The 21546-nt window shown below is 60.8% G+C and overlaps 1 protein-coding gene across 3 annotated transcripts; it reads left to right on the forward strand.

Annotated features, from left to right (window-relative positions):
• Nucleotides 1-1232: 1232 nt before the first annotated feature.
• On the forward strand, nt 1233-19844 carry ASIC1 (acid sensing ion channel subunit 1). 3 transcript variants are annotated; one of them, XM_051641513.1, is made up of 12 exons: nt 1233-1382; nt 1760-2154; nt 3244-3439; nt 16411-16561; nt 17033-17160; nt 17339-17489; nt 17579-17635; nt 17716-17869; nt 17955-18046; nt 18309-18388; nt 18516-18620; nt 18832-19844. In XM_051641513.1, the coding sequence occupies exons 2-12, from the start codon at nt 1790-1792 to the stop codon at nt 18934-18936; spliced, it is 1584 nt and encodes a 527-aa protein (XP_051497473.1). In that variant the 5' UTR covers nt 1233-1382; nt 1760-1789; the 3' UTR covers nt 18937-19844. The 3 variants fall into 3 exon arrangements, with proteins under 3 accessions (XP_051497473.1, XP_051497471.1, XP_051497474.1); XM_051641511.1 differs by lacking the exons at nt 1233-1382; nt 1760-2154; nt 3244-3439 and adding an exon at nt 14835-15695; XM_051641514.1 differs by lacking the exons at nt 1233-1382; nt 1760-2154; nt 3244-3439 and adding an exon at nt 15866-15881.
• The last annotated feature ends 1702 nt before the right edge of the window (nt 19845-21546 follow it).

A 21546-nucleotide genomic window follows, 5' to 3' on the forward strand; every position in this document is an offset into this window, starting at 1 on the left:
ACCAAGAGAGTCTAAGACATGGGATTTGGGGACAAGGTCCTCATGCCTGACCCTGCTGTACCCCACACTGCCCCTGCTCCCGTTAGCTGCAGGGATGGTGCAGAGAGGAGGCACCTTTGGACAGGGACGTGGCTCATCAGAAAGACCCCGGGGCAGTTGTGGGGAGCAGGTGGAGGTGAAGAAGGGTTGGAGAAGCAGTGGAGCTGGGGGGCAGCTGGGCAGTGCTGTGCAACCCCCCTGCTCTGCAAGAGGAGAAGAGCACCCAGCACCTCCTGCCCCGGGGAGCACCCTGGGGACAGCGGCACCTTTCTGATGACTCTGTAAAGTGGCAGAAGGTGAAGAGCTGGGAAAGGGGCAGCACATCTTGCCCAGGGCAGAGCCCAGCACCTCCGGCGGGGTCTTGTCCCCATCACGGTGAGCATCGTGCTGGGAACCTCGGCAGCAGGCAGCAAGGAGTGGGGCTGCACCCGGCAAGCCCAGGGCAGGCACTCGAGGCCCCACAGTGTCCCAGTGTCACCCCGAGCGGGTGGCCAGGCAGGGCTGGAAGGTGCCGGGACCAAAGTCCTCCCGAAAAGGACCAACCCGTGTGCGCCTGAGCACTGGGGCCACCCATGGGTGAAGCCCGTGAGGGTCGTGGCAGGGAGAGCAGGGTCGGGGCTGCCTGGGAGGGACCCGGGGGGGCTCGGGGGGAGCTCGGAGCTGGAGCATCGCCGGCAGGCGCTGGGGGATGGGAGCGGCACACGCACGCACACGCACACACACGTTCCCCACATGCACACGCCAGCAGCACCAACAGCCCCTGCCAGCAGCCTGCAATCGCTGGAGCTGCCTCCTCCTCCTCCTCCTCCTTCCTCCTCCCTCTCCTCGCTGCCCACCGGCCTGCCGTTCCCCTCGGCGGCCTCCGGCCCCACCAGCGCGCAGACAATGACTTCATGCGGATTATGCATCTGAAGAAACCACCAGCTCCCAGATAGCCACGGGGGGGAGGGATCCATGTGTTTGGCAGGGAAGCAGCCTCCTGCTCGCCATCCTTCTCCCCCTCTCTTCTCCTCGCTGCCGGCAGCTGCCTCCTCTCCCGCGATGGTCGCCCCCGGTGCCCCCGCGCGGCGCTGAGCGGGGCCCGGGCGCATCCCCGCTCCCACGCTTGCACCAAGGCACCGCCGAGGCTATTTTTATTCCCCCCCCTTTTTTTTTTTTTTCCCCCCCTTCTTTTCCGGTGCTCCCGCCGCCGGGCTCGGTGCCTCTCCCGCTCCCGTCTTCCCAACCCCGCAGCCAGAGCTGGAAGGAACCTGGTCCCAGCCCCGGTACCCGCGTCGCAGCAGCAGCCGCCGTCGCGGAGCAAGAAGGAGCCGAGAGCTCCGGCTGCCGGCCCCGGCTCCCAGGTTTGCATCCTGGATCCCTTCATCTGGTTGTCGAGGCGCTGGTGCCATTTGGAGGGGGGGCGGGTGGCGGGGCTGGCGGGGGGGGGGGATACGGTGGGGTGCTGGGGGGGGCACGGTGGTGCCATGGGGTGGGGGAGAGGGCAGGGAGGAGGTGGGAGGGGAGGAGAGGCGAGAGGCTGCACCCGAATATATATATATATATACATGTATCTCTGTGTGTGTGTGTGTCTATATATTTAAATATCTATTTGTGGGGAGGAGCTGGGCACAGCAAAGCACCTGCCCCTGGGTGCATCCCCCGCATCCCTGCCCGGGGCAGCAGCAGCACCCACGAGGCTGCCGCGGCCCCGGGCACCCACGGGCTCCCCTCTCAGCAGAGTGGCCACCCCGGGGTGCCAGCACGGACCATGATGGACCTGAAGGTGGACGAGGAGGAGGTGGACAGCGGGCAGCCCGTGAGCATCCAGGCCTTTGCCAGCAGCTCCACCCTCCACGGGCTCTCGCACATCTTCTCGTACGAGCGGCTGTCGCTGAAGCGGGTGGTCTGGGCGCTCTGCTTCCTGGGCTCGCTGGCCCTGCTCGTCCTCGTCTGTACCAACCGCATCCAGTACTACTTCCTCTACCCCCACGTCACCAAGCTGGATGAGGTGGCTGCCACCAGGCTGACCTTCCCTGCCGTCACCTTCTGCAACCTCAACGAGTTCCGTTTCAGCCGCGTGACCAAGAACGACCTGTACCACGCCGGCGAGCTCCTCGCCCTGCTCAATAACAGGTGGGTGCCGGTGCTCTCAGATGGCCCCTGCTGAGGTCTCCATGTGCTAGAGTGGGCCACCAAGCGTGGCCCTGGCCAGCCCTCCAGCCCCACGCCACCAGGGAGGTGCACTCCATGAGCAGCGTGGGTGGCATCTCCTCAGAGGAAGAGGATCCGGAGCGAGTTCAGCTCTGCAGCTGGATGTGGCTGCTGGGCAGCAACACCAGCAGCCACGAGTCCTGCTGCTGCTCCTGGGCACGTGGCTCCCATGCTGGAGCTGCCCTGGAAGGACCTGGCACACAGGGCTCCTGTCCCCAGAGCAAGGCACAAGCAGCAAGGCCAGGGGGCCCCGGGAGGCCTGTGGGGCAGCTCCAGCACCCTCAGCTGCCACACCGTGTCCTGGGTACCTCACAGATGCAGCGAGGCCAGGGGTGGCAGCTGGTGAAGCTGCTGAGCATCACCCACGCACCAGGAGCAGGGACTGGGGCCACCCCTTGGGCTGCAGGTCCCTGTGGTGGAAGGGCTCATGGGGAAGCCCCTCACCCACCATTCCCAGCCTGTCCCCTTGGCTCCTTGGTGCTGCAGAGCCACCACTGTGAGCCTGGTGCCAGCAGCAAGGGGCACTCCCTGCCCTTCACCAAGGGGCTTCACCGCTGCCCCTGCTCATACCCCAGGGGCTGACATTCCCACACCCGGGGGCTTTCACAGCCACCAAGGTCTGGAGATGGTGTGAGAGTGGGGGCTGAGAGCCAGCACGCTCAGCCCATGTCCTGAGGCCACCCCCTGCAGCCATGGCACCACGGCCAGCCTGTCACCAGCAGCACGGGGCTGGTGGCTGGGCTGCTGGACCAGCTCTTGGTGGGACAGGTTTGGCACATGGCTGCTGCCCAGCTTGTCCTCCTCACTCATCCTCCTGCCACCTCTCCTGTGGCTTGGAGTCACTTTCTGCTGTTGAGTGCTCTGAAAATGCCACACGTAAAATGTCTGGGACTTTGCTGAGCCCACGGCAGGGTGGGGGCAGAAGTAGCTCGTCTGAAGCTGAAATGGCTTCTGCCAGAAGGAGCAGCCACCACGGCCAGGCCTGAGCTTCTGCCTGCTCTTTCCCCTCAGATATGAGATCCCGGACACCCAGACTGCTGATGAGAAGCAGCTGGAAATCCTGCAGGACAAGGCAAACTTCCGGAACTTCAAGCCCAAACCTTTCAACATGCTGGAGTTTTATGACCGGGCTGGGCACGATATCCGGGAGATGCTGCTGTCCTGCTTCTTCCGTGGGGAGCAATGCAGCCCTGAAGACTTCAAAGTGGTGAGTGCCCCCACGGCTCCAGCCTGATGCCACGTTTCCCCCACCAAAGGAGGGTGCTTGTCCTCCTGTAGCCACTCCTGCCTCTTTCCAGCTGGGAAAGGACCAGCAGCATCTTCATTAAGGGGATGCCAGGAGGTGCCACTGGGTTTTAGAGGTCCAGGCACTCCCCAGGAGTGGGTGCTGCTCCTGCAGCTGCACCAGGTGGTCCTGTGTGGGCAAAGCTCCCTGGGATCACTTAGGCTGGAATGGATGCCAGGCTGGAAACCTTGTGCTGGAAACCACCACATGGTGAGGAGACACCGGTGGAAAAGCAGGGAGAGCTGCAGTGATAGCCAGCAGGGACCCGAGGGAGCCCCACAATCCCTTGGGAAAGGCAGGTCCTTGTGGCACAGCACGGCGTGGTACCCTCAGAGGTTGTGTCTTGTGCTGCTGCATGGATCCAGCACACAATAAAGCCTTTATCCCCCCGTGGCTGCCTCTTCCCCCTCCAGCTGGGAATTACACAGTGCCGGCTATTCGGGTGCTGCCTAATAAATTCGGCAGCCAGGGTGGCTGTTCCAGAGCTGGCTCCAGCATGGAGCACCCAGCTCTGCACCCATCAGGGTCCCTGTCCTCATCCCCAGCCCTGGGGATGTCCCCCTCACATCCTGTGTTGATGGAGGACAAAGCCCAGGCACCAGCCAGGTGTCTGCAGAGCTGCTGTCCAAGTCCCAGCACAATTTGGGTGATTTTAATCATCTGCATCAAGTTCCCTTGACAGGCTCTTTACATAGAGCAGTCTCTGTTGTCAACCATCAGGCATTTTGTTCAAGGGAGGCAAGTTGCAGCCCGGAGGGGGCTGGATCCTCTCCAGGGGGGCTGGCAAGCAGGGCCAGTTCCCAGCCTGCCTGTGGCCACTGGCTGACCTCACCACCCTCCCGGTGCACAGCCCTGTTCCCTGTGCCAAAACACCCCCAGGGACCCTCACCCCAGCTCCTTTACCTTCATCCATTGGTGTCCAACTCCCCTGCTTTCCACCTCCCCTCCACCCAGCAAAAAGGAAAATAGACTCCCAGCTGGCTCGTTATTCCTGCCTGGATTACTCCTTGCAAGCAGGTTGGGATGATTTAATGGATTTGATTAGAAAAATCTGGCTCTGTGCTGTGTTTCTGCTGCTCTTTGGGCTCCCCTAGGTCTGTGTGTGGTGGGGCTGGTGCTGCTCGGGGTCCTGGCAGCTGCCCCGTCTTGCTGAGCTGTTTAAGGAACCTTTGCCCCGTCTCTGTGTGGGGGTCCCGGGGCTTTCAGAGGGGTTTGTGGAGCAGGTTCATTCCTGCTGCCTCCCTGCTCCCTCCTCCCAGCCTGGACCGTGTCTGCCCAGGCTGAGCCGCGCTCGGTGCCGCTCGGGGTTTGGTGGCACCAGTCAAGACTGGTGGGTGCCGGGGACCGTCACCCGCTGCCACCCCGGTGGGGGTCCCACCGGCCCGTGTTCACCCCCGCCTTTCGGGAAGCCCCCCTGCACCGTCCGGGCTGGCGGGAGGTTCCCAAGCGCTGCTCTGCAGCCGGCGCTGCCCATCCCCTCCCGCGGGAGATGCTGTGTCTGGGGAGGGGCTTTGCTGGGGAGGATTTCTGGGCTGCCCAGACCCCCCCCAGGCTGGGGGGAGCTGCCTGCAGGCAGGCAGGGATGCCTGTCGGTCCTTTCCCTGCGCCTGGCCCCCTTTGCAGTCGCTTAACTTCGGTGCCGTGGCCGGTGGGGACACCTGGGGGGCTGATAAGGAGAACTGGGGGGCTGATAAGGACAGCTGGGGGGCTGATGGGGACAGCTGGGGGGGACGAGTGGCCGCCGGGGGATGCGGGCTGCATGTTGATGTTGGAGACGCAGGAGGCGAAGGGAAGAGCCGCGGTTCTGCCGCCGGCCCCGCGGCCCCGACACGCCGCGACCGCCGCGTTATCTGTGCCCGGCAGAAGGGAGGGCTCGGGGGGGAGACGCGGCGAATGCGAGCGAGAGGCTGGAACCGAAATACCGGGTGACAATAAAGGGACAGGAGCTGCCTCCTGCCCGGATCGGGGGGCAGAGCATCCCCGGGGCGCAGCCGCATCAGCCCAGACACCCCCTCCCCCCCCGAGCACTGGGAGCGCTGCCCGTGTCCCCCCACAAGATGTACCCGCCCAGGAGCGCCCGGGGGGGCTGTGGGCTGGGTCTCCGCCCCCCTTCCCAGCACACGGCATCACCCCGCAGCCAGGACAGCATCCTCGGGCACGCAGGGCTCATCCCGGATGCTGTGGGGAAGGCCCATCCTGGGATTATACCGGCTTTTCCCACCTCCTCTTGCATCCTCCATCATCACCGGGCCTCGTCAGGGGGTCCCTGGCATTGCTGGTGTGTGTGTGTCTCCCCTCCCCACATCAGGTGCCCCCACCAGTGGCTGTGCGTGGGATGCAGGGATGCTCCAGGGGCAGAGGTGGAGCTGAGCATCCCGCACACAGGACTGAAGAAAGACCACCCAGGGGGGGGAAACACTTGTCCCACCTCAGCTCTGCCCTGGCTCTTCACAGCCCCTGCAGCACCACGGGGGTGTCTGGGGTCCACAGAGACCCCTCCAGCACCACCGGGGGGTCTGGGATCCACAGAGACCCCTCTGCCCCACCCTGCAGCAGTCAAGGATGGGGATGAGGACACAGAGAGATGCAGCCACCTCCTCCCCCCAGCCCCCACATCCTGGCATAGCCTTAAAGCCCAGAGGGGCAAGCACAAGGCTGAGGGGCAAGTCCTGACCTCCCCCCCCCAAGGCATGGCCTTTCCAGCCCTGAGGGACACGAGCTGGGGGTGTCCCCATGCCCAGGGCTGTGCCCAGAGCCCTGCACCCTCAGGACCACACATGGGGTGGGCAGGGGACAGGCCCCCAGTTCACCTTTGTGGGGAAGGGGGAATCAGCCTCCCTGTCTCTTCCGTTTCGGGGTCACGCTCCCCGACGTGCTCATTAGCAGCAGAGATCAATGTTTCACACTTGCTGCTTCATTATTAATGAGTTCAAGCCCTCGCTCCTCTGCAGGAATGTGTGGCCTTGCCAGCTCCCAGCTTGCATTTCCTCTCCCTCCCTGTGCCAGCAATGGGCCCCTGGAGCCCTGCTCATTCCCCATGGATCAGCTCCTTGCTAGAAGGGAATGGCCCAGGAATCCTGTCTCTGGGCTCTAAACCCCATTCACTTTCTTTCCATCCCAGGAAGAAGGAGAAACTCAGAGGATAAGCTTCCTCTCCGTGGCCCGGGATGGCCTGTGGGATGGGAATTGGAGGCTGCCCCATGGAAAACTTGTACCAAATCTTGGGATGATGCTCTGAGCTCCTGAAGTCCCTTTTTAGGGTTGGTGCAGCCAGGGGTGATGCTGTGCCCAGCCCAGTGCCATGGGCATCTGCAGCTTCTCCTTCTCACACCCCCCGAGCCAGCCCTGGGGGACAGCTCTGTCCCCAGCTCCTTGTCACCATCCTGCTTCAGGGCACAGAGGCTGAGCCTGGCTGGAGAGCTGGGAGCCCTGGGGCAGAGAGCATGGGACATCCTTGATGAACTGCAGAGGATTAAGACCTCTGGACCATTTCTGTGAGGCTCCAGGGCTGAGCTGGCACTGGGGAGAATTGAGTTTGACATGGAGATCATGTTGCTGCCTTTTGCATTGGATTCTGCATCCTCTGCCCTGGAAACACAGAGTGCACGGGGCAAGAGCAAGGGAGGGAGCAGGGAGGGTCTGGAGCAGCCCCAGGAAACCCTGACCACACTCATCCTCTCCTCCTTCCCTCCATCTCTGGAGTAATGGAAGAGCTGCTGGGATGAAGGATGGATCCAGCAGCATCTCACTGTACCCCACAGCACCCCATTGCACCCTGCTGACCCTCCCCACTGCCTTTCTGAACCCCACTGCTCCTTGGTGAATCCCACTGGGCCCCACCAGACCCTCCTCTCATTCAAACCTGCTCCATTGGTGGGTGCTGGAACATCCTCCAGCACCCGTGGGAGCTGGTAGGGAGAGTGCAACGAGGCTGCCAGTCCTGGGGTACTCATCCAGGAGATGCTGCTGGTTTCCCTGCTCTACCTGAACCCTCAGCCCCATGGAACCCCCACCCCAGCACCCACGGGGGTACCCAGGTGGCTGGCCCACAGCACCCCACGGCCCCACGTGGAGCTGTGGCAGTCACAAGCCCAGGAGCCCCGTGGTGAGCAGAGCTCCCCCGCCGTGCGTGTTAGTGGATAATCATAGAGCTGGAGTGAAAAGCATCTCCAACACAGCTGGAGAGACCAGGCGCGGGAATTACTGATACCCAGATATTTCCTGGAGCCTTAGGCAGTTAATGAACCACCCGCATGGGCCCACCTGGCTCTGGAAAAACAACCAGGGGACCACATGTGGGCTGCAGGGCTGGCCACTGGCCCCAAGTAACTTTGTCCTCCCAAGCTGGGGCCAGTCCCTGGTGGCACACTGAGCTCCAGCATGTCTCTAAATCCTGCAAGACATTCAAGTGATTTATGTAAATCACCTTTCAAAGTGGCACGTGGGCTCCTAAATAACTTATAAGGGTTTGAATCTGTTATTTCCAAGTGGTGATTCACCTCCAGCATCCCAGTGGTTCTCCCTGGGTCCCCACCTGCATCCTCTGCAAAGTCCCAGCCAGGCTCACCCTCCACATCAGCTTCCCTCTTGCTGTCCAGCAGCAGCACTGGGTGACTCCAAAGGCTGCATCGTTTTCCAGAGCCACGAAGCAAACCCAGTGGGACATGGGCTGCCTGGTGCGAGAGAACTGGAGGTGACGGAGCAGAGGAGCAGCCCCGGATGGGATCGCGGTCGTGGACGGGACCACAGCCAGTTGCTGGTGGTGACCCAGCTCCCCTGGGAAGCACGGTGGGTCAGGAGCACCCCGACTCTGTCAGCTTCTCCACAGCTCAGAGGCTTTCAAGGATCATGGCATTTTGCTCAAAGCAGCTCACCCAGCAAGCAGCCGAGAGCCGCTCAGCCCCGGGGCGCGGAGCAGAGATGCTCCTTGGCTGCCTCCTTTCCCCAGCTCCTCCAAGCTTCTCCAGACCCGGCTGCTTCTGGGGTGCAGGCAGCAGGATTGGGGATCCCTTGGCTGCTCGTGGCTTTGCTCACCCCCTGCTGCCACTGACACGGAGATGGCAACTCTCCTGCAAAGCTGGTTGTGTTTCACACTCATTCTGCCCAGGACAGCGATGCCACCGGGTGACCCCAGCGCTGTTGCTGCACAGGAGCGATGTCACCAAACCCACCAGGATCTTGTCTGAGCTGGCACAGAAAAAGGGACAGAAAGAAGTGGGCCGAGGACATGGGAGCTGGGCAGGGCACAGTGGGAGGCCCACACGTGCCTGTGCCTCACAGACACTTCATTAGCAGCTCTGCCAAGGAGCAGGTCAATCATTTAGTGCCTCCAACCTCCCAGCACTGAACAGCATCGCTCCCTCCCACCCCAGCAGGTGATTTAGAAAGGAGAGAGAAGGACCCACAGGAGCAGGATCAGGCCCAGTTGGGGGTCATTTAGTCCCTGACCAGGAGCAATGTCCAGCCCCAGCAGTGTGCACAGCCCTGCCCAGAGCCAGGGTGCACAGCAGCACACCCTGCACAGGAGCACTGTGCACACCCCGGAGTGTCACACCCACCCAAAGCACTGTGCACACCCCGGAGTGTCACACCCACCCAAAGCTCTGTGCACACCCAGCAGTGTCACACACACACCTGGGAGCACTTTGCACACCCAGATGCACCACACACATCCAGAGGAGTCACGCCAAGAGCTCTGAGCAGCTCAGATGCACCTCAGGCTATTCCTGCTCCTCTTGCACTGCCTTTGCACATACAAAATCATTAACAAATGAATTATTAATTATTATTAATAAGCTTTAATGGCAGCTGTGGCTGCCAGAAGAGACAAGGAGGCTTTCCAGTGCTATCCAGCCACAACAGAGACATGGACGTCAGGGCTGCAGATGGGTTGCCCTGCCCACAGACACCAGCCCCCGAGGGAGCCACAGGCTGGAAAAGCAGCCCCGGACATCACCAGCATCTGGGATTTTCCCAAATATTTCCCCCTTGATCTCTTTCCAGTCTTGATCTCAGACCCACCCAGCACCTTTTGCTGACTGCTGGTGTCTTGAAGAACCTGCTCAGGAAACCTCCTGGTGCCATTTTCCCTCTCTCCCCCTGATCCCAAGCGGGGAGAAGCCGGGGTGGAGCGCGGCAGGCCCCGGAGCATGTGGAGCCAGGCAGGAGGATCTCCACAGGGACACCCAGGAAATTAACTGTCGCGCGGCCTTTTGCCTCGGTTTTAATTTATCTGCCTTTTTATGGAGCCTTTTGTTTTATTGCCTGCAGAGAGTTTGGCCGGAGCTGGGGCTCTCTGAGCAGCAGGCATCACTGCAATTCCCGAAACAACCATGACTCAAGAAGCATCTCGCCATCTCAGGCTCTTATTTATTTATACAGGCCCTGACACTTGGATATTACAACCTTTTATTTATATTTTGGGGAAGTACTTTTTTTTTCATTATTATTCTTTTCCCCACTGAATGGAGGGTTTGGTGCATTCGCCTCCAGGCTCTTCCCGTAAGGATGGAGATGGGATGCGGGACGGCGCTGGGCCAGGGGGCTCCCTGCTCTCCCTCTGATTTATCAGGGATTTCAAGCCCCTTTCTTGCTCTCCTGGCAGCTCCAGTAAAGCAACAGGGAGACCCATCCAGAGCAGCCACACGCTGAGGCTGCGTAACTACCCTGCTTGGATTAGATTAGATTTGAAAACCGTGATGCGTGCAGAGCCGGCGCCAGCGAGCACAGCAGGAAAACCAGATAGGAATACAATTTCTTTCCCCCTCCTCACCAATAAAACTGTCGGCTCAAATCTGCTTGCAAGAACTGGCTGAACTATTGTGAAGGATGTCGGAAAAAAATTGGAACCTGCTTATGGGTAATTCGTGATGGGCAGGAAACATGAAAAGGCTTTGGGATCAGTGTCCACACGGAATGACACCAGCTACCCGGGAATTAGTGGCACTTGGGCAGCATCCTCAGCATCCTGGGAGGGCAGGAGTTGGAACAGCCCTGGTGACCCCTCCACGGCACAAAAAGAGACACCACCAGCAGGGAAATCACTCACAAAGCTCTCTCCGCATTACAAACTGTTTCAATTACAGAAGTGTAAATAGAGCCCCAGCAAGAAGGATAAGGTGGCTGTGGGAGATGTCGTGGCTGATGCACAGCAGAGGGCCCAGCCCAGGGACGTGCTCGATGCCTGCAGAGCTGCAGGGGGTCTGGCTGAGCCCCCAGGACCCCCAGCCAGCCAGGCTGAGAGTGGCCTCTGTGCCTGGGGCAGCAGCACCAGCACCCGGCTGGGAAGTGCTTCAGCAGCACTGGCCAGAGAAGCTTTGAAAGATTAATGGAGTTTAAATGGAAGCATTTGGAGAGGAGATAAGGCTCGTCTGATATGAAATCGTATGGAACAGCAAGAGCCAGGGAGGCCCCAGCTCCATAATGAAGTCCACTTAGCACATTACTCACCATAATGTGCTTTTTATTAAAGTTCTGTGCTGCAGATGCTGGGTCTGAAGCCAGTAACCAGGGGCGGGATGGCCCAGGAACCTGGAGCACTTGGTCCCTCCACCCTGAGCTCTGCCACCAAAATCAGCCAGGACAGAGCACACCAGCCCTGCACAACCCCACAAAGGGACCTTTGCTTTCCCATCCCCTGAGTGAGCCGAGGATGGGGCTCCAGCATCACCGGTCCCCATGGCTGGGGCTGGGCTGCCCGGGCCTGTAGGGATGGGGTGGAGAGGAGGCAGAGGTGGGGAATAATATAGAGGAAAAAACTCCTTTTTAATCATCCATTTTTCTGCATTAGAATGTGACATGTTAATCCACTGTGAAGCGTCTAATCTGGGGGATAAAGGGCCGGATAACACGAGCTGCGCCGGGCTTGGCTGGCGGGGCACGCAGAGCCAAGGTGGCAGCATCTGATAAAGGGTGGCAGGATTAGTCCCAGCAGAGATCCCAGCTCCCTGGGCAATCCCACCTTGCTTGGCTGCCCCAGCTCTGCCACTCACCAGGGTCAGGGAGGGAATCTGCAGCCACGGAGCCGTCCCAAAGCAGCTCACCCTGCCCAGAGCAGCGATGGAGGCACCACTGCAGGTGCAACCAGCAGCATCTTGGCAGCTCTGGGAGCTGCAAAGCACATGTGGGGTCCCAGGCACGTTGCAAACCTGATTCTTCTCCCCTTCCAGTGCCCTGCACCCCACCGTGTCAGGGCAGGACAGCCTGGCTGTGGGGTGTTCATCAGATATCCATCCCTAAATCCTGCTCTGGTCGCACCCCATCTCATCCTGCCCCACCGGTTGGTTCCGATGTCCGGGCGCCCCCCAGGGTGGGTACCGGGGGCTCGGCCGGTCCCGGGCAGCTCCCGTTACAAAACAGCTCCCGTTCCCGGGGCACTTTCTGCGACAGCCTCCCCGGGGCTGGGCTGCCGCTTGCAGGCCTGGGATAACAGAGCTTGCAATGTTGTTTTCTCCTCGCCTCCTCGGGGATTGGTTTATCTCTATGAATAACTCCATCCCGGCTTTGATCTCCTCTGCCATTAAAGCGTGACAGGCTGTGAAATGTGCTGTTGCTGCCGTCAAATCCCCCTCCTGCTCCTCCCCTCTGCTGCCTCCGTGCTCCCCCGCTCCGGGGAACCTCCTTTCCCAGGCCCGTGACAAGCTGCAAAAGCAGCAAGCGGGGCTGAACCGCCCCAGGACAGCGGGCAAACACCGCGCTGGAGCCAGGAAAAAAGAAAACCAGGCTCCTTCCAGCATCCCGCATCCCTCGCTGCTGCAGGGAGGAGGACCCGGAGCATCCCGGGTGCCCAGCGGTGGGTCGAGGTGTGGTGGCCTCATCCCAGCACGCGCCGCCACGGGGGCTGATGTCACGGCTAATTATAGCATCCCCCGTCCCTCTCCCCCGCCAAAGCTTTACCTGGGAAAGGGTAAAAATAACTCCTGGCGAGGGAGGAGCTGGAACGAGCCCAAAAAAAAACCCCCAGAAACTCCTGCAGCGCCTCCAAAACTTGCACAAACTGGGACGGCCCCGGCGGGGCGGGGACACGGCCGCGGTTTGTCCCCAGCCGTGGAGTCAGGACACGGACCCCCGAGTGCTGGTGTCACCTCTGGCTGTGACTGTCCCCCGGTCACCTTCAGCCCGGCTCGAGTGTCGGCTCCGGGGCGGGCGCTGGTAACACGAGCCGGGCCGAGCGCGTCCCCGCGGCTGCTGGGAACCAGCCCGGCCGCCCCCCGCAAGCTGTTTAAGCTGAGCGAGGCAGGTTAATGGCCCCAGCCGATGATGGAGTGTTTTCATTACAGCTTTTCTCTCTCCCTGCTGCAATCGCTCCCAAGGAGACACATTAAACCTCCTCACGCTGTGGGACCAGCTCAGCCCCCTCGCTCACACCAGCAGGAACTGTCCCACGGGGCTCCAGGCAGCACTGCTTGCTTGTCACTGCCCTGCCAGGGCTGAAAAATCCTTTCAGGCTTCTCTTCCATTCTCCTTCTTCCCTCTCTCCCTCCTACAGACATTGCAAAGGAACTCCCTGTCCCAGAGATGGGGAACACCAGAAATCCCACCCTGACCTCAGCCAGCTCATACCTGCTGAGAGCATCCTCTGGCTCCAGTTTGGCTGGGATCAGGCCAGGTTGCTCCCAGAGGGCTGAACAAGCCCAGCAACCCCAAGTCCCCTCCCAGGTGAAGCCCTGATGCCTTTATAGCCCAGCACTGCCCCTGGTACAGCTGCAGCTCATCTCCATCAAAGACAAAGGGCCAGGATCTGACCTGGTCCCCACAACATGGTGGCTTCCAGTTCCCCAGTCCACCTCCCTGGCCCATTTCCCAGGATGAGTTTCCAGTTCAGACTCTCTGGGTTGCTCCCAAAAGGCACGACCTTGCTCTCAGCTTTATGAAATTTCATCTCTTGGCTCTGGCGCTCGTCTCCAAGGTCACCCACCCCTTCTCCCAGGTGCTGACAGCATCCCCAGCTTCGTGGCAACTGCCAGTGCCCCTCCTATACGGGGGCCTGTTGGGAATATTGAGCTTGGGGAGCCCCAGGATGGCCCCTCGAAGGACAACCCCCTGTCACATCATCAGTCATCATTTTGGCTGAGCCTGCCCTGGCAAGGGTCCCCAGCTCACACCCTGCCCGTTGCACTGGTGTCACTTGCTCAGGAAGAGCCAATAACTGCCCTGGTGTCAGATCAGATCTGTGCAAGTTTCCCGGTTGTCTTTGTTCTCCTGGTTTGTTGGTGCCTGTTTCTGAAAGCTGGGATGAGCCCGTGGACTGGGGAGTCCACAGTGCATGTGGGGAAGCAGGCAGAGCAGCCGAACGGGGGGCTGGGGTGTGCTCATCACACCCAGGGCATCAGCCAAAACCTCCTGTCCAGCTCTGCTGCATCCAAGTGCTGCTGGATTTAGATGCTCCCCTTCCCCTTGGGCTGGCGCTGCTGGGAAGGGGCTGGAGATTGTTCTGTGGTCACATCAGATGCTTTCCTGAAGTGCTGAGCGCAGGAAAAAGCAAACCACGAGAAGGGGCTGTGCTGCTGCAGGGAGGAGGTGTCTTTGCTCCCAGCAGCCAGCCTGGCCCCCGGCTCCATCCCACCCCCCACAGCAGGGCTGCCTCCCCGGGACCCCCAGCCCCCCCTGGCTCAGCAGCACAAAGCCCAGACACAGTCTCCAGGGGAGGCAGCAGCTCCCTGTGCCCCGTGGAGATCCAGAGCACAGTGACACACCATGTGCTGGCTGGGTTCTGCAGAGGAGTCATCCCCTGGACCATGGCAGTGCCCAAATCCTGCCAAAAACAGCCCTGGCTTGAAGGAGGATGGACCTTGCACCACCTGGGACACCGTGCACACGCTGTGGGGGCTGCGGGGCAGGACGAGGACACGAGAGCTCCAGGACACCACAGCACCCTCCCGCCCTCACTGGCACCAGCCGGGCGGGTGCTGCAGCAGGACAGCATCACAGGCATTTTGGGAAAACCTCTGGCTCCTGCCACCCTGATGAAGAGCACGGAGAGCTGGGCATATGGCGGCTCCGGAACCGGGCTGGCACCGGCAGCCAAGGCCTGGCGGGAGCTGCTCATGCTGCCAGGACCCTGCTGCCCGCGGGGAGGGCGGAGGACACGGGGTGGATACGCAGCACACCAGGGGCCCACGCAGGCTCCACTGCACACCCGTGTCACCCCAGACCTGGCAGCCCCTCGGGACCCCTGGGAGCTCCCAGCGTGTCGGTGTTCCTGGAGCCGGCGACGTCTCCGCTCTGTCCTGCCCGCCGCAGCCGGCCGGTCCCGGGGGACCTGGGGAGCCCGCAGAACCGCCCCTCGCTCCTCCTCCCCTCCTCCCTGCTCCTGATATACCCTCCTCTCTCCGTCCCCTCTGAGCATCCCTCTGCTCCTCTCCCTCGCTCTCGCTCCCCTCTCGCTCCTTTGCCCTTCTCCATTTCTCCCCTCTGAACTGGCCCTTTCCTCCTTCCCTGCCCTCACCCACACCCTGAGGAACTGACCCACCAACGAAGACCCCCAGGCTGTGGCCAGGACCCCCAGACCAGAGCTGGGTCCTCCACACTGCAGCTGGGACCCCCACACCAGGCAATGCCTCTCCAGATATTTTGCACCATCTCCTTCTCCAGCGAGGAAGGACCAAGAGACGCTGCAGCTCCTGGGAAGGGAGAGGATGGAGCCGACAAGTTCCTGTACGGGCAGGAGGAGGATGAAGAGGAGGAAGAGGACACGGGGGCTGCCACAGACTTCGTGGCCTTTGCCAGCAGCTGCACGCTGCACGGGCTGAGCCACATCTTCGTGGAAGGCAGCCTGGGTGCTCGGCAGGTGCTCTGGGCGCTGGCCTTCCTCCTCTCCCTCTCCGTCTTCCTCTACCAGGTGGCCGACCGCGTCGTCTACTACCTGGAGTACCACCACGTCACGCTGCTCAGCGAGGAGGACAGCCCCGAGATGGCCTTCCCAGCCGTCACCTTCTGCAACATCAACCGCGTGCGCCTCTCGCAGCTCAGCCACGAGGACCTGCTCTACCTGGCCCCCCTGGTCGACTACGAGCCTGGGATGGAGCTGGGTTTTGCCCCGGCCCGGCCCAACCCCGGGGATGAGGAGGAACCCCTAAATTTGTACGGGTTTTTTAACCGCACTTGCCACCAGCTGGAGGACATGCTGCTGAGCTGCAGCTACCGGGGCCAGCGCTGCGGCCCCGCAGACTTCGCAGCGGTGAGTAGGGCGGGCAGGCACGGGAGCTGGCACGGCGGGAGCTGCCGTCCTCGCTCAGGGACAGGCTGACATTTCGGCCCCGTCTGCCAGCACCCGCGAGTCCCGCTGGAGCTGGGGACAGCACCGGCTGCGGAGACCGGCGGGCGGGACACGGAGAGCGGCCGCGGGGCTGTGCTGGCAGGGCAGGTGCCTGGCGCGTCCATCCCGGCGTCACCGCCACCCGTGGGGCACCGAGTGGCCTCACACGGCCCTTGCCCGGGCTGGCACCGAGATGTGCCGGCTGCCCGAGGCATTGGCTGAAGCGGCGGAGGAGGGACGGGGGGTTCAGGATCCGGTGCAGCCCCGTCCTCTGCAGGGATGCAGGAGGGTGGGGAGGAGGTGCGGGCGCAGGCACAGGGCTGAGTGCCGCCGCCTCCGGGATCTGGGGCTGCTGCGGGGTCTGTGGGGCCGAGGTGCTGTAAATCTGCAAAGCGCCTCCTCCAAGTCCCATCCCTGTGCCTTGGTGGGGAATGTCTCCTCCTCTACTGGGGCAAAGACGGGCAGTTTCAACAGTGAGAGACAACCCAGGGACAGGAACCTGGGTTGGATCGCACCCCCGGGCTGGGGCCGGCTGCTCCAGGGCTGGTGCTGCCCGCCCAGCTCCCTGCTGTGGTGCCAGCAGCAGTTTGGTGCTGGCAGAGGGGCCCCAGCCTCAGCCCTATGTCCTCTCCTGCAGGTCTTCACTCGCTATGGGAAGTGCTACACCTTCAATGCTGGGCAGGACGGGAAGCCCCGGCTCATGACCATGAAAGGGGGCACTGGCAACGGCCTGGAGATCATGCTGGACATTCAGCAGGACGAGTACCTGCCAGTGTGGGGGGAAACAGGTAACCCACCACCCCAGTGGCTCTGCCAGCGGGTCTGCTCGGTCACTGGCAGCTCCTGGGGTGCTTCCCAGCCCCTTCCCAGTTCCGCACCTCACGGGTCCACATCCCCCAGGCTCCCTCCTCTTCCCTCCTTCCATTTCTCATCGCTTCAGGTCCTTTTCTTTCCTTTTTCCTCCGTCTTTGCTCTTTGCCATGGCAACTCCCCATGGTTTAGACAAGCAGCCACCACTTGTTTATAAATAGAGGCAAACGCTTTCCCTGCCGCTCTCCCGGGTGCTGGAGCAGGAGGGTCAGAGGCGGAGGGGACAAGAACGTGGTGTAGCAAACAGATGGACAGATGGATGGACACGTGAATGAATGAATATGCCTGGGGGGAAGGGTGGGAGACAGGAGAAGTTTTGGTGCGTCCTGCAGCAGGGCTCGGTGCAGCCCTGCAGAGCAGGGTGCAGTGCCTGCTTCTCTCTGCCGCAGATGAGACCTCGTTCGAAGCCGGGATCAAGGTGCAGATCCACAGCCAGGACGAGCCCCCACTGATCGACCAGCTGGGATTCGGGGTGGCTCCTGGCTTCCAGACCTTCGTGTCCTGCCAGGAGCAGCGGGTAGGGACCAGGGGGGTCTGGGATGCTCCTCCTACCCTGCACTGTGGGCTAGACCTGCTGTGGGACCTGCCTGTCCCCCTATCCCTGAGGACTGGTGCAGCGGGGGTGTCTGTCCCCCTGCCGTGCTGGGGCTGGTGGGTTTTTTTCTTCTCACTCCTGGCTTCTTGCCTCCTCCCAGCTCATCTACCTGCCTCCTCCCTGGGGTGACTGCAAGGCTGGGCCAGGAGACTCGGAGTTCTACGACACCTACAGCATCACAGCCTGTCGCATCGACTGCGAGACCCGCTACCTGGTGGAGAACTGCAACTGCCGGATGGTGCACATGCCAGGTGAGCCCCACGTGGCATCCCAGACCCACCCCAGGCTCCACCTGCCAACACTGTCCCACCTGGAAAAACCTGCCTTCTCTCTCCTGCAGGAGATGCCCCTTACTGCACCCCGGAGCAGTACAAGGAGTGTGCAGATCCAGCCTTAGGTGAGGCTGCCCGGCCCTGTGGGACCAAGCTGTGGGTGCTGGATTTCTCCATCTCTCCATCTCCCTCTCTCCCTGCCCAGATTTCCTGGTGGAGAAGGACAACGAGTACTGCATCTGTGAGATGCCCTGCAACGTGACCCGCTACGGGAAAGAGCTCTCCATGGTGAAGATCCCCAGCAAAGCCTCTGCCAAGTACCTGGCCAAGAAGTACAACAAGTCGGAGCAGTACATCGGGTAATGTGCTGTGGCCACGGCCATGGGGTGGCATCTGGGCCCTCCATCCCAAACCTCAGCCTGATGCCACTTATGTCCTGTGCAGGGAGAACATCCTGGTGCTGGATATCTTCTTTGAGGCCCTGAACTATGAGACGATTGAGCAGAAGAAGGCATACGAGGTGGCCGGCTTGCTGGGTGAGTGTTGGTGGCTGTGCCATGGGCCCTGTGGCAGAGCCCAGCCAGGATCCTCCAACAAGGTGGTCCCGTGTTGGCCCCGTGCACCACGGCCCTGTTGCCGAGGCACTGGGCTGTGCTGACAGCTTGGATGCAGAGCAGGACACCCTGCTGCCATGGCCAGGCACCAGTCACAGTGGTGACAAGTTCTGCCATTTCTCTGCTCCCTCTGCTACCAGACACCAGGCTTACACCACCCTGATGGCTTCCCTGTCCTCTGCAGGTGACATTGGAGGGCAGATGGGGCTGTTCATTGGGGCCAGTATCCTCACAGTACTGGAGCTGTTCGACTACGCCTACGAGGTGAGTGTCTCTGCTGCCCCACGGTAGTCAAGAGGTCCAGGTTGTCCTGGAGCACCAAAACACTCCTGTAGGACATGGGGGAGAGCCACCCTTGAGCTGCCAGGGTGCTGAGATGTGGCTCTCACAGGTGATAAAGCACCAGCTGTGCCGGGGGGGCAAGTGCCGCAAGAACCACAAGAGGAGCAACTCGGACAAGGGCGTCGCGCTGAGCATGGACGACGTGAAACGCCACGTAAGTGCTGGGTGAGCCAGGGGAGCTGCTGCTCCCCTGCTGCGGTCCCAGACGTGTCGGAGGGCGAGGGGGGTTGTCACCACCTTAGGGAGCATTTGGGAAAGGAGCAGAGGCACCGGGCAGGGATCCCGTGGGGAGACAGGACTTGCTCTCTGTGGGGGTCTGGCTGAAACCAGTCACCCCAGTGTCCCATCCACCCTCTGCCCCGCAGAACCCCTGTGAAAGCCTACGGGGCCACCCGGCGGGCATGACGTACGCAGCCAACATCCTACCTCACCACCCGGCCCGGGGCACCTTTGAGGACTTCACCTGCTAACCGACGTCTGGATGTACAACCTGAGCTACCAAAGCCCTCCGGAGAGCTGCCCTTCTCCCTGCCAGCGCCAGCGGAGAGACACATCTAAGGGGACCTTGCTCCTCACCACGGTGGGACACGGACAAGAGCGACGGCCTCGGATTTGGGGGCGGGCGGTGGGGTCAGGTCAGGCTGGAACCCGGGGCCTGCCCCGCTCCTGCAGAGACTCGAGGAGGCTCCAGCCCGGGATCCCCGCGGCGCGGGGAGCGACACGCACAGCAGGCTGGGGCACGGGCCTGCCCAGCCTCCTCCCCTCGGCTCCCCTCGGCCTTTTTAACTAGAAAACCCAGAAGCCAAGAAGAAGCAGCCGCCGTTCGGCCGCAAAGTCTCCATCCACAGCCCTGTCCGTCTGTCCGTCCATTGTCTCCATGCCCATCCTGCTCCAACGCCTTGGCCGGCGCTTGCTGGGACCCCCATGCCTGGCAGGAGGGGTGGCTGGGGAGCCCCACGCTGTGTCCGGGGTTCTGCAGTCCCACCTCGCTGTCCCCTGGGAGCGTGGTGGCCCGTGGCCCACCCTCGCCTGGGCACTCCCCTCCGCACGAAGACGGGGCACTTCCTCCTCTTGAAACGTCTTCCTCGGCCCCAGGGAACAGCAGTGCCCACCCACCCAGCCCCAGAGGGGACCTGGCCAGGGGTGTCACCTGGGCGCTGAAGACCCTGCCACCTGGGCACTCTTCCTCAGTGGCACTGGGCCAGGGGACACCGCGGTCTCCCTGCTCATCCCTCCTGCCCCGCAGTCCCTCCTGTCCCCAGGGAACCTGGGGGTTACCCCGCGCGGCCCCCAAAACCAGCCACGCTCGGGGAGAAAGGCAGAAGGGAAGCTCCTGGTCCCCGTTTCAGCTGCAGCCACCAGCCCAGCTCAGCCCAGCTCAGCCAGGGGCACCACGAGGAACAGCCCCCTGGCATTGTGCGGCCGGGTGGGCATGGAAGCCCCAACCCCAACAGGGCTCACAGGCTGAGGGACACCCCACGGCACAGGGGGCTCTGGCCCACGGGACCACAGGCTCCCACCCCACTGAACCCCCCGACAGCAGCTGCCCCCCGGGCACCACGAGCCCTGGGCACCTCTGGGGACCCGCCAGCTCAGTGCCCTGGGACCACCCCTGCTCCTCCTGTCCCTGCCCTCCCCCTGGCAAGCAGAGACCTGCCCTGGCACCCAGGCTCTGGTCCCCAGGTCTGCTCCCCAGCCGCCCACCATTCCACCCTGGGGTCAGTGCAGATTGGACCCCCACCCCCCCAGCCCTGCCAGCCCCCCCATGCATCCAGGCAGAGCCCTTCCCAGGGCTGAAGTGCTACTTATCTTTAAGAGCTTTTGCAATAAGTCTTTTTAGTAATTATTATTTCTAAACTGCATCGTTTTTTAATTTTGTCATTATTATTATTATTATTATTATTATCAATTATTTTTTGCTTCCTGACCAAAATTAGGAACTGGGGGTCAGTCCTTTTTATCCAGCAATCGCCCAAAGATGACAAGTCGGCCACATCCATAAATTTTCTTATGGATTTTTCCTAATGTTTCCTGGCATTTCATGTATTTATTTTCTTTCTTTCTCTTTCCCATTTAAGCTTTTAAAGATGGGGCTGGGATTTGACCTTGACGCTCACCTGTTGAAGCCTAAACTTGTTTGTTTCTATTATGCCATCTGCATTTTATATTTCTTATATATAATATATATGACTATATATATATGTGTACATATATATATATATATCTATATGCATCATACCAGTGTAGATATCCATCTAGTAGCATTTAGGCCTTGTTCTTGTGCCATTTTTTTCTTTCTGTTTCTGATCTCTGAATGCCTTCAAGTGTATAAAGTGTTGAATTCTCTCTGGTATCTGTACTATGTACACACATTTTCATAGGAAGCACAATAAGATGACAGATGCATTGTACATCAATACCTGCTACTCTTAACGATGATATAAAGAATGATATAACTCCTGAACACTGAGCCTTTCTCTCTGCTGGAAATGCTCCCCAAGGAGGCAGGTGGGGATGGCATCAGCCTGGGATGTTCTTGAAAGCATCACTGAAATCCTGGAGCCACAACAAAAAGGAGAGGGGGAGGATAAAGCTTTGGTCCAGGCTTCCAGTGCTGCTTTTAAATGAGCACAGAAATACCGGCAACATCAGAGCTGATGTTGAGCAGAGTCACATTCAAGTGTCTCTGAAAGCTGCGCTGAGGTGGTGATTGCTCTGGGTACCCCAGCAGTGCTGCCTGGTCCTGCACTGCTGTGTGAACACGTCCCAGGGGACACTGAGCACGTCCCAGGGGACACTGAGCACTGGAGGATGGGAACTGACTTTTGCTCTCCAGCAGGGGGAAGAGAATTAACGAACCCACAGCTGTTAATTTCTGACAGCCCGTAACACTTCTGAGGTTTGGGACAGACACCTGAGATTCAGCAGGAATTGGTCACTCCCCCCAGTCACACCTGGTTCCAGTTTAACCCCGTTGGTGGCAGTCGGAGCACACACCTAAACACACTTTTTGTTCTAAAAAATTCCAGCTATAAAGAGCAAGAGGCACGTGCCAGATCCAACACTGGGCATCCGAAAAA

This window comes from Apus apus, chromosome 28 (genome assembly GCF_020740795.1).
Source record: "Apus apus isolate bApuApu2 chromosome 28, bApuApu2.pri.cur, whole genome shotgun sequence".
NCBI lineage: Eukaryota > Metazoa > Chordata > Aves > Apodiformes > Apodidae > Apus > Apus apus.

Bases quoted from the DNA above. Each gene is read 5' to 3' on its own strand.
- ASIC1 (XM_051641511.1), top strand. From the start codon at position 15,072: ATGCCTCTCCAGATATTTTGCACCATCTCCTTCTCCAGCGAGGAAGGA. The intron at 16,562-17,032 runs GTAACCCACCAC...TCTCTGCCGCAG, and splicing joins GCCAGTGTGGGGGGAAACAG to ATGAGACCTCGTTCGAAGCC. The intron at 17,870-17,954 runs GTAATGTGCTGT...TGTCCTGTGCAG, and splicing joins AAGTCGGAGCAGTACATCGG to GGAGAACATCCTGGTGCTGG.